A 12,521-nucleotide genomic window follows, 5' to 3' on the forward strand; every position below is an offset into this window, starting at 1 on the left:
ACTCTAGGGGAGTTGGACAATGAGCCTATTTTCAAAGTGGAGTGTTTCTTTAAGACTTCTATTGTTACGAAAGATTTTTATATGGCAATAAATATGTTTTTTTGGCATTTTTATTCCAATTTGGTATGAAAATGTCTTAATTCTAAATGCTATCTCACGCATTGTTCAAATACTGTTGGCCACTTCATGCATACAATATGTGCATGTTGTTCACAATATACTTTACAAATTCTATCCTACAGCTCTAGTAGAAGTAGTATGGTAGTATTTTTTGTAATAAATGTATTTATTACAAATTAATGATTTGTTTTGCATCCTGAGCTAAATAAATTACTTGTTACCTGGGGGCCTGTTTCATGAACATTGGAGTCTGTTTGATGAGCTTTTTGCTCTCCACACTGTTATCATTCAAGAGAAACCTGAATAGCACATCACAGTGGGAGAGAATATTCCTTTCATCCGTCATTTAGAAAATTTGTGCACCTCTGCGGCTGGTGAAACCCCTGCGCCTGTGTCTTTGTGTTTGTGTGAGTGATTCCTCTCGATGTGCATGAGTGATCCGGTGTTGCCGCACCGTTAATGAGAGCTTTTCAATCTGAAAGCAGCGACTTTGTTTGAAACTTTTGTCATTTGTCATTGTGAAATGCAGCTCCCCCTCAACTCACACACTGTTTGACTATCTGGCTGTCTGCCTAGATGCCATTAAACCCTGGTTATCTGAGTCCAAATGAGAGAAAGGTCCTGTAGGACAAGAGCAGGGTGTTGAATGACAATGACACTGCTGCAGTGATTGACTCGTGTGTGTGTGTGTGTGTGTGTGTTTATGGGCTTCTTGGTCTCTATTTCATCATGACATTTTATCCTTTCTGCCTGTATACTGCTACTAGCAGTGTTTACGGCACTGTAACCTAAATCACAGCCAATGGCCAGACACACACTTCATCACATACAGCACTGCACTTTTTAGGAGCAAGTTTATGGTTACAGTGGCTATGGCTTTAAAAATTCTTTTTAAAACATATTTTAAAATTTTTAACGTGTGTGAATCTTTTCATTTGAGCCAGTAAATAATCACCTATCAGCCACCCAAAATACTGTAGTAACTATGTTGTACACTGGATGTTTCAATATGGTTTGATATTGTTTCTCTTAGCTAGCACTATGTATTTGCAAATACCTCAAAACATGCCATAATATGATTATGATTTGATTAGATTGCTTGTGATTGATATATCGGTATTATATCCCTATTATATCAGTATTAGATTCAGGATTATGTTCGCTATATCAGTATTACAGTATTATGTGCCTATTTAACACATCCATAGACATTTTTATTATCTCATAATCTCGTGATTTGATTGAACTTTCCCAATACAACCAATGGACAACCAATAATGAAAAATAAAATAAAATAAAATAAAATAAAATAAAATAAAATAAAATAAAATAAAATAAAATAAAATAAAATAAAATAAAATCACGGGCTTGTTTAGTGAGATAAATAAGCAATGATAATAGTCAAGAAAGTATTTCAGTATTTTGTGCTTTCTAAATTGTGCAAATCTAGTATCCCCATTAGGAAATGCACAACAAAATGAGGCAGAAAATATATTTGTACAAAAAAAATAAATATAAAAATAAATTTCATTTGTTAGAAGTTAAAACGTTTCAAATATTTGATGAAAGCTCAGTGACAATTTTAAGTCTTTTTGTAATAGACAAATAATTCTAGTAAATCTTGTAGATAATTAAAAATATGTTGTTGTTTTTTTTTACATTATATTGTTAGTCATTTGATCAGTGCATTATCTATATCAATGTATTGTTATATCAGTAATAGCAACCTCTCTAGCATTGTGGTCTGAACAAATGCAGAGGCAACTCCTTTTTAAGCGTGGTAAAAAAGTACAGAAAATGTAAAGGTCTAGTTTCTGTAATTTTGTGCATGTTCATTCAGAAGGATTTCTCTGTCTTTGGTTGCACACAGAGATGTTTCATCCCAAATTCTGCACTTTGAAAGCATGTGAAGTGTGGTTAAAAGCTCACACAGGAAAAGGACTCGCATCTAAGAGAAAACCTGCTTTGATTTTGTCATCATTCATTTAGTCTCACAAAAAAATAATCATAAGATCTTCGGGATTTGGCTGCTTTTGCTTTGAGACGGTAATGTGTTCTTTATATTGAACTTGTGTGACAAAATTCAAATCCATTTATAGCCAACTTTCCTCATGTGAGCAGTTACAGAAATCACAGTACCAAGACCTAATTGTTCAGTTTCTTTTAAATAACTCCTGCTCTTTTGAAAGGCAATTAAATTGTCATCAAAAAGCTCATTTTCTGATTCATACTTCTCGGAGCGATGAATGAGTTTATTAGTCGCGTCGGAGCCTCAAAACGTGCGACGGTGTGCTGATTGTTGGCGTATAATCACTTTCGGAGTTGCTCTGCTCATGTAGGCGTTTCACTCACCGTTTATTGAACGATCTTCACAATGATCGCGCAAGGCCACACAAGACCACACAAGACCACCCCCGCTAGCTCACCTCAGAGATAGGGAGAGAGAGAGAGAGAGAGGAATTGGTCATGATGTTGATAATGGGGGCACCATTCTGCCTCTCTATTGCTATTTAGACAGAGCCATTACTGTAATGCACCACCCAATGGGGAATAAAAGAGAAGCAATTTCTCTTTCTTTATCTCACTCCTCTCCCCTCTTCTCCTGAATAATAAAAAGGCCAGGCATTCAGGCTCGAGTCTCACTAACTCGGTTTGAGAGTTTAGAGTCCTTCTCACCTTACTACCGCCGACAGATAATTCAAACCACTTGTAAATTTAGAGGTCACATTTTGAGGTTCACTTATAAACCACTTAACCACTTAAAATGTAACTTTTTACAGTAGCTTTTATTTATTTTAGTTTTTTTTTGTGTTTCTTAAATTGTTTTGATATTTTTGTAATACTATAGAATTAAAAATAAAGTGTATTTATTATTATTATTATTATTGTTGTTGTTGTTGTTGTTATTATTATAAACAATGGATTTCAGATCGCTAGTTATACTGTTTTTAGTGTGATACTCGCTATTTTATTTTTTATTTTTTGCAATTATTTGTCAAACTTACTAGCAGTTTCTAAGTGAAAATTGTTTTAAAATAATTCCTACACCATTAGTTTTCAGTCCAGTCTCGTACTGAAAGATTTGTCCCTGCGCTTTATTTCAGTTTATAAGCAACTAGCATTTTGGGGGATTTTTTCTTAAATTGTTTTGATAACTTGCTTCGTTTTTGTACTTTTGTAATGCAAAAGAGTTAAGAATAAAGTCTATTTATTATTATTATTATTATTATTATTATTATTATTATTATAAACAATGTATTTCAGATTGGCTAGTATCTATATATATAAAACACCTTATATATATATAAATATAACTAGTCAATCTAATATCCATTGTTTATTATATATGTATATATATATATATATATATATATATAGGTTTTGTTTTCAGTGTGATACTCTCTCTCTCTCTCTCTCTCTCTTTATATATATATATTGCAATTATTTGAACTTACTAGCTGTTTCTAAGTGAAAATTGTTTTAAAGTAAGTCCTACAATATATATTTTTATACTGCAGTCTTATACGGAAAGATTTATTTCTATGCAGCAAGCATCCAAACACAGAAATGCAAAAGAGTTTAAATTAACTCTTAAGTTCTTCCTAATAGATAGTTATACAAACAATAAGATTAAAAAGAGTTCATCTCGCCTGAACAAACATCATCCATTTGTCTTATGCATCAGCAGCACTGGTGCTGGGCATATTAACACGTCCTCAGTTCAGATTTTGCAGACATGAAGCTAGAGCTCGACTGGAGGTAAGCCGTGCATCCATAATTAATGAGAATAAATGGCTGGGCTGCTGTTTCCCGATCGATGTTGAGCTGCCTGATGTTTAGGGACAGAGGGCAGGAGGCTGACTTCCTGGATGCTGTCAGTTTATTTCACTTCATGCAGATCTGTTAGGGAGTGGCTCTCTGCATTATGCTTTATGGCAGGAAATGTATCTGATTCTCGGTCTGCTGTTTGTGTATTTTGTGTTTTCTGCCAGTTATTATGCCTTCCTGTCAGATCCGGTGAGCATGAGTTAAAGAAAGTCATGGCTAAACGCTTTCAAATGGAGAAATAGCAGCTCCTAAATTAGCACCTAATATTAAGTGGCAAACAGTGTGTCTCTGAACTGATCCTCTCTGACGTGTAGAACAAACACGCGAAGTCGATCATCTGGTTTCAGAGCTGTTGATACTCATTAATCCTGTGATCTGTCAGCGGGCAGATTAACAGTGTCCTCGCGCCAGGAGGAGGGATTTGGGTGGCGTGTTTGTGGTCGGCTGCTCATTGCTGTGGCTGCTCGGCCTCTACACTGTGAGCATGCAAGCCCATTATACATAATTAACACGCATTCTTGGGTGATTCGTAAATTAGAGCAATTTTAGCTACTTAAAATTTTGAGAAATGAAAGCTATGATGAAAAACCCATCAGACCTTCGCTCTTCCTTGGAACACAAATTAAGATATTTTTGATGAAATCTGAGAACTTTCTGATCCTGCGTAGAGAGCAACGCAACTGAAACATTCCCAGGCTCAGAAAGGAAGCAAAAACTGCCATACTTGCATGTAGTATGTTTAGGGCCTTAAACAGGTTCAGTCTCAGAAGATTCAGTTCTTACAAAGAGGCTAATGTGGTTGTCTTTGCAACTTTGATCCAGTTGCATTCAGTTTTGTCTATATACAAATATTCATTTTAATCAAATGCTGGTGTGAGTCTGTGGTTTGCTTTTAAGCTCCAATTTAAACTTTTTATGAGTAAATCATGAGATTGTAATGAAGTATTTATACAGCAGCAGACCAAAGCTTCTGTTGTCATGAACAGAAATGTTTTGCATCATGCATGAGCTTTTTTATCATGCATGAACTCCTGTTTACATGAGAGTGTTTCTAGGCAGTTGTTTCTTGAAATATAAATTCTCCAATCAAAACATTCATGCAAAATGGTAGTCCATTATGGAGCAATAGACTAGACTCAAACTCAAAGTGAATGTCATTTATGGTGAAAAAATGAGATCAAGGGATGCTGGGATGTTATTTGTACACCTCTGACTGGCAGATAACATGAAAATGCTCAGAAAGCTCAGTGTCCAGTGTTTCGGTGAGGTGGAGTGAGGGCAGAAACCTTGGCAGCAGATTGCTTTGTGCTGCCTGAAGAACACACATGAAAGTCAACACGGTAAATATTGCAGGAGGCCAGCATGCTAGCGGGCACAAAGAGCCTTGTGTGACTGAGAATCTGTGATATCTGTCTTGTGTGACACATCCAGGGTCAGAGGTCATCTGGCAGGGTGGCCATCTGATAAATCAGTCATGAGAGGAAGTTTGACTTCAGGTGTTTTAGAGGAGGCTGGTGCTAATATACAGAACTGATTGTCTTGAAGTGTGAATAAGATATATATACACTGCTCTCCAAAAGTTTGGAAACACCCTAGAAAAGTGGGGTTTTGGACAATATTGGCATGAATCCTTTTAATTTGTGATAATTTTGGACTGATAAGGGACAACACAAACTACGAAAACCTATTTTATTACATAAACAGTTTATACATAAAAAAACATACATTTTCGATTCATTAAAATATCCACCATTAGCAGCTATTACAGCTCTGCATAATCTGGGCCTGAATTCATTGTATCCTAAACTTAATTGGCAATCAGTTGTTGAAGCTATTAAGGTGTGCTGACCCAAAAATCTTTTAAAAACCTGGGCCAAGTTTAAACCAGTAACCAGGCATCACAGCTGGCAAAGGGGCATGTCTTTGACATGTATATATTGCCATTATTATGTAATCAAAATGGAAATTATTATTGCTGGTCTTCAATGATAATGTCAAGTTACTTTAATGTATTTGCACCAACAAATGTTTAGGATTTATGCTGATATCATCCAAGACCACACTTTGCCAGGGGTATTTCCAAACTTTTGGAGGACAGTGTATATATATATATATATATATATATATATAGTTGAGTTCAAAAGTTTACCTTGCAGAATCTACGAAATGTTTATTATTTTACCATTTTTTATTTAGTACTGACATGTAGAATTTTGAGATCCATCTTTTCACACTGAGGTCAACTGAGGGACTCACATGCAACTATTACAGAAGGTTCAAACACTCACTGATGCTCCAGAAAGGAAAATGATGCATTAGGAACCGGGGGTGAAAACTTTTGAACAGAATGAAGATGTACATTTTTCTTATTTTGCTTGAATATCTTTTTTTCATTCAGTACTGCCTTTCAGAAGCAACAGAAGATACTTATATGTTTCCTAGAAGACTAAATATGTTAAATTTACCCTGATTTTCAAATTTGAAAAGTTTTCTTAATGTATCGTTTTTCCTTCTGGAGCATCAGTGAGTGTTTGAACCTTTTGTAATAGTTGCATATGAGTCCCTCAGTTGTCCTCAGTGTGAAAAGATGGATCTAAAAATCAAACAGTCATTGTTGGAAAGGGTTCAAATACACAAAAATGCTGAAAAACCAAAGAATTTGTAGGACCTGAAGGATTTTTCTGAAGAACAGCAGGCAGTTTAACTGTTCAGGACAAACAAGGGATGAACAACTATCGCAAAAAAAAGAAAAGATAGAAAAAAAACAGCTATGGATCATTCAGGTAACAACACAGTATTAAGAATCCAGCGTAGGTAAACTTTTGAACAGGGTCATTTTTATAAAATCAACTATTATTCTCTCTTGTGGACTATATGTAAATGTCTTTTATGTGAAATATCTTATTCAGGTCAGTACTAAATAAACAATAACATGAATTTTGTATGAACCTTCTTATTTTGTTAAAATAATTAACATTTTGCAGATTCTGCAAGGTGTGTAAACTTCGGTTCTGTATATTAGCACCAGCCTCCTCTGAAACACCTGCCAAGTCAGCCAAAGATTAAATATATATATATATATACACAACACTATTCTGTATATATTATTCCCATTTCGGTAGAAATCACTAGTCTATAGTGTTTATAATTACCTTTATGTAAAACAATAGATGTAGTATGTCCCCATTTAGCTGATGTGTGCATGAGTATGTGTTATAATTAGTGCGTTGTGGAAAGTTGCCATAAAGCTCATGTGAAGTCATAGAGTGGGTTGGCAGTCTGCATTCTGAACACACGCTGCATCAGGCAAGGGTGACCATAATGACATCAATTCTGCTGACATCAGTACCGTGAAGCGAGAGAGTGCTAGAGAATTAGAGAAAGGCAAAATGACAAGCTCCCTGGACAGAAACTGGGACCACGACAGTTCCTGCCAAAGAAAAGATGAAGACGTTGTCTCCAGCGAGGCCGGCAGTTTGCATTATGCATCTGTAGCCAGAGACGGAGGTAAACAAAGCAGGCAGCACACGTTATGATATATCTGTTGTTCCCTGCGGTGAGCTGGATGGCTGGAATCTTTAATTACGTTCCCGTCAGCTCTCTGTTCCTCTACAGGCATGCTTTCACCAGGGGATGGCGGTGGACGGGGAGCTCAATTTGTTTGGGTTGCCATGGCTCGTATTCTGTCGGAGCATTTAATTATGCTTTTGATACATCCTCGGAGATGAAGCTCTCATGGCTTATAAACAGTTTATTCTTATCTCGAGTACAGCCAAGCAGAGAGCTTAGGCAATAGGGGAAATAGAATTCCCTCATATTGCCCGTATTTATTGTTTCTCACCATGGGGGACATGACCCAGTGCACATGGAGGAACATTACTTGTACCGTCCTGGAGGTCTAGCTCAAGGCAGGGTTTAGACATTGTTAAAAGATTTGCTTTTGTTCCAACGCTTCTAGCAAGGACAGCTTTATTGCTCAGCATTTGCTCCATCGTAACTCAAGAGACTTTTAGGAATAGATTACCCAAGAATGTCAAGAATGTTATTTTAGTATCAGTAAGATACTATTATATATAATATATATTTAGTGTTTTCCATTTTCGCTTGAATTTAAAGTTGTATTAATTTTGTTGTGGTTTTGTGATTTGTTTTTAAATATGTATGTATAGTTTTTATTCATTTAAGTTTTAGTTGTTTTAGTACAAGTTACACTAAATGAAAATGTTGCATTGGTAACTTGCTGAAATAAAAACAAATGTATTTTTTATATATATATATATATATATATATATTGTTTTCTTTTAGTTAATGTTTGTTTTATTTAAATTAACAGAAATATTTTTATATGGTTTTCGTTAACTATATATTTTTTAACCCTCAAATGTCATTTACTAATTTGCTTTGCATCAACCAACAGATTGCAAATGAGTATATGCATTTGTAAATGCATTTGATTCAAAAGAAAATAATACAGGGATGAAAATAAAATGGAATGACTTTAGTGTGAGAAAATTATGGCAAAATATACATTTTTGGTCATATACAGGCATTCGCAGAAATAAAATAAAATAATATTTGTAAATTATAAATACAATTTAAAATAAAAATGTTCTATTTCATTATATCTTAAAATGTCATTTATTCCTGTGATCAAAGCTGAATTTTCAGTACCATTTCTCCAGACTACGTGGTCACATGCTCCTTAAGAAATCAATCTAATATTCAATATGCTGCTCAAAAAAAATTAAATTAAATTAAATTAAATTAAATTAAATAGTAAAGTTCATGATTTATGCTTACCAAGGCTGCAATATTGTGAAATATTATTACGATTAAAAAACAAAAATCTTTCATTTTGCTATATCTTAAAAAGTAATTTATTCCTGTGATCAAAGCTGAATTTTTAGTACCATTTCTCCAGTCTACATGGTCACATGTTCCTTAAGAAATCAATCTAATATTCCAATTTGCTGCTCAAGAAAAATTATATAAAATAAACTTAAAAAATAAAATAGTAAAGTTTATGATTTGGTCTTTAAAGTACTCTGTAAAATTAAAATAAATACATAAATAAATGTGTGAGCCAATGAGGGCATAGTAAAGTTCATATGGTCTCTTTATAATTTATTGAGATCCTTTATTGAGGAGAAAAAAAAAAAAATAACGCTTCATTTTTTTAAAATCCATGTTATCTGCTTTATCTGCTTTAACTGCTATCTATGGCAAACAAGTTATAAATTAAAGAGAACTGTGGTTTTTCCTTCCTGCATTTGTAATAGTGTCTTAACGTCTCTCTTTCTCTCGCAGGCATGCCGAGTTTCATTAAGACTCCTGAAGATCAGACAGGGATTTCAGGAGGGGTGGCGTCCTTCGTGTGCCAAGCGGTCGGGGAGCCCAAACCACGAATCACCTGGATGAAGAAGGGCAAGAAAGTCAGCTCGCAGCGCTTTGAGGTGGGTTTGAAATAATAAGATGTGCTTTCTTTGTGCCTGCGCTCTAATCAGATGTGAAGTTGAGCATCATATGGGAGATCGACCTGCTTCCTGCCAGCTGTTCTTTTACCACAACATTAAATCAGATGCAACAAAGATCCAACCATTTCTCCTCACCAATGGCTTCAAGGCATCCCATATTATACAGCAGCACTCTTTGATTAAGATCGTGTGAGTTTTTTTTTTTTCTTTTATCATGACCTGCTCTGAGCTCTGCAGTGCACCAGGTTGAGTGTTGAGTTCTTACAGCACTTCTGACATCTGTATAGCTGAATTGACCAAGATATAAAGTGCAGTGAGCTTGAATTACATATGTGGTCCGCAAGCACTGCAGGCCTGATCCCAGGTAAAACTGTGGTCACTGAGATGCCAGGAAGATGTATTTTTTTAATTAGACAACAAGGCCTAAAAATGCTGACGACAAAGGCGGAAATGCAGCACCTCTTTTTGGACTAGAAAATTAAAGTGGCTGTTCGAGAGAGATTAAATTCTGCCAAACGTAGCCACTCAGTTAGACTGTCCCCATTACTTCAACCACTCTAAAACCCTGTCCTGAAAACTCACACACAATTACCAGTTTTCTCATTGGCAAAGAAAGTCTGTGTCAGTGCTGGGTAGGAAGTGATTTTATGTGATCCAGATTACGTAACCAGATTCCAAAAATGAGTATTTGTAAATGCATTATGTTTTAAAATACTTATTTACGCATTAAAATGTATTAATTCACCCTAATTTCTTTTTTTGTATCTTTTACATTTTCCTTTCTAAAAAAGCCCATCACTTACATTACTTATATTGCAACAAAGCCGTCGAGTGATTAAAATTTTAATCTAATTAATTACGCAATGTGGCAATTAATTCATCAAATTAATCGCAAATTAATCACACCTCAAATTTGGCTGAGAAATTACCTCTAGATGGAAAATTTGATAAGTGTCTTAGCTTTTTTTGTTGTTCATTTTGTTTTTGGAAGACTTCTGTCTTTAAAATTAATTAACCAAAAATAAATAAATAAATAAAATAACATGAAAAATGTTGCACTGATAACTAGCTGAAATAAAAACAAGTTTATTTTTCAAACATATTTTGTTTTTTTCAATTAATGTTTTTATGAAATAAAATATAATATAATATAATATAATATAATATAATATAAAGAAAAATAAAAAATAGTGCTGGGCAACGATTAATCGCAATCAAAAATAAAAGTTTTTTTGTTTATATTTGTGTGTGTACTGTGTATATTTATTATGTATATATAAGGACACACACATACAGTATATATTTTGAAAATATTTACATGTAGATTTTTATATTCATATAATTTATATTATATATAAATATATTTAATATATAGACATAACCTATTTTTTTCTTAAATATATACATGCATGCATGTGCATCTATATAAACATAATAAATATACACAATACACACAAATATATTATGTACACAAAAACTTTTGCAAATAATCGTGATTAATCGTTGCCCAGCACTATTTTTTAAAATATAAATATGATACAAGATTATCCTAATCAAAATAATGCGATAAACAAGTTAGCTTAGAAGTAATCTAAAAGTAATCGAAAAGTAGTCCGATTATATAACCTAAAACATGTAATGCAATAGAATACGTTACTAACTACAACTTTCTTCATGTAATTTGCTGTCAGTAACTGGCTACAATTTGCAAGTACTCTGCTCAGCACTGCAGTGACATTTGTCAGATATTATAGACATTTTATGTTTTTTGGAACAGATATACAGTATATTTGCCAGTGCAAAAAAAGGTTTAGTCAGACCAGCAGGACAGATGACCATCCAAGATCCGGTCCCCCTAAAGTGACCACAACAGATCTGAGCCACCTGTATTGCCAACTGTACTACTGCTGAATGTGCCAGCTGAGGCGAAGACTGCATCAGTGCCAGGACAGTGAGGGATGAGCTCTCTGCTATTGGCCAGAGAGCAGGGTGACCTGTCAGACCTCCTCTGCTCACTCCTCCAAAAACCTCACATCTGACTGTCTGGGGCCAAACAGAGGCCACAATAGACTCATCAGCAGTAGCATCAGGTCCAGATGAGCCTGTTTCGGGCCAGAATACAGAGGTGTGTTGATGCCTGGGGTTGAATCAGAGCAATGGTGTTGACTGGCGTTCAAAACATGGACTGCATTATAAAGATGTCATCAGTTTGCAGTGCAGTTATCACAAGAACAATCCACCTGAAGTATCCTGATGTTCCTGATAAGTGTCCCGATAAGTGTCTTGGTCACGGACACAGTAGTCCTAGTTAAAGTATGTTTAACAACATGGCAAAATGAACTCTATTTTAGCTTAGTTGTAAACTTATAGTCCAAATAAATGCAATAAGAGTCAATACAAAAAAAAAGGATAAGTTAAGGAAATTTAAAACAAGTTTAATTATCATATCTTTCTACTGCAGTGTCTTCACAACAAAAATATACACAAGTGAAGTCTGATTAACAAATTAATGGTTCTTATGAATCTGTTCTTTTTAATAAATCATTCACAGAGTGCAAATCCTTATTTTCATGTCATTATTTGCATGTTATTTATGATAATCATATTCATATTTCATTAATTATTATTTTGATTGTTGAATAATAATAATAATATGTATAATATTGTATATGTATATGTATAATTATATTACAAATAATAATGTTAATTCATTGAAATTAATTATGAATAACATATAATTACTATAATTATGATAAATAATTAATGCACTGGCTAATATTCTGTATAACTGTTCCAAAATCTAATGAGCTGCCAAAATAAGCAGAATTCACAATCATCTTAAAAGGACTATTTCTGTAATACTACTACTACTACTATCACTAATAATAATAATACCTATTATTATTAATATTATTATTATTATTATTATTTTGTATACCTACACTACCGTTCAAAAGTTTGGGGTCAGTAAGACTTGTAATAGTCTTTAAAGAAGTCTCTTATGCTCATCAAGGCTGCATTTATTTGATTAAAAATATAAAAAAAAAAACAGTAATATTGCAAAATGTTTTTACAATATAAAATAATGTTTTTTTTTAT

The 12,521-nt window shown here is 34.0% G+C and overlaps 1 protein-coding gene across 13 annotated transcripts in view; it reads left to right on the forward strand.

The window, feature by feature from the left end:
* ptprfa (protein tyrosine phosphatase receptor type Fa) overlaps positions 1-12,521 on the forward strand; it is a 236,252-nt gene that overhangs the window by 91,136 nt on the left and 132,595 nt on the right. For all 13 annotated transcript variants that reach the window (XM_051111347.1, XM_051111346.1, XM_051111352.1 and 10 more), the window contains exon 3: positions 9,256-9,401. In XM_051111347.1, the coding sequence (XP_050967304.1) occupies positions 9,256-9,401 (146 nt within the window). The remainder of the gene's footprint in view (positions 1-9,255; positions 9,402-12,521) is intronic.

This window comes from Labeo rohita, chromosome 6 (genome assembly GCF_022985175.1).
Source record: "Labeo rohita strain BAU-BD-2019 chromosome 6, IGBB_LRoh.1.0, whole genome shotgun sequence".
NCBI classification, from domain to species: domain Eukaryota; kingdom Metazoa; phylum Chordata; class Actinopteri; order Cypriniformes; family Cyprinidae; genus Labeo; species Labeo rohita.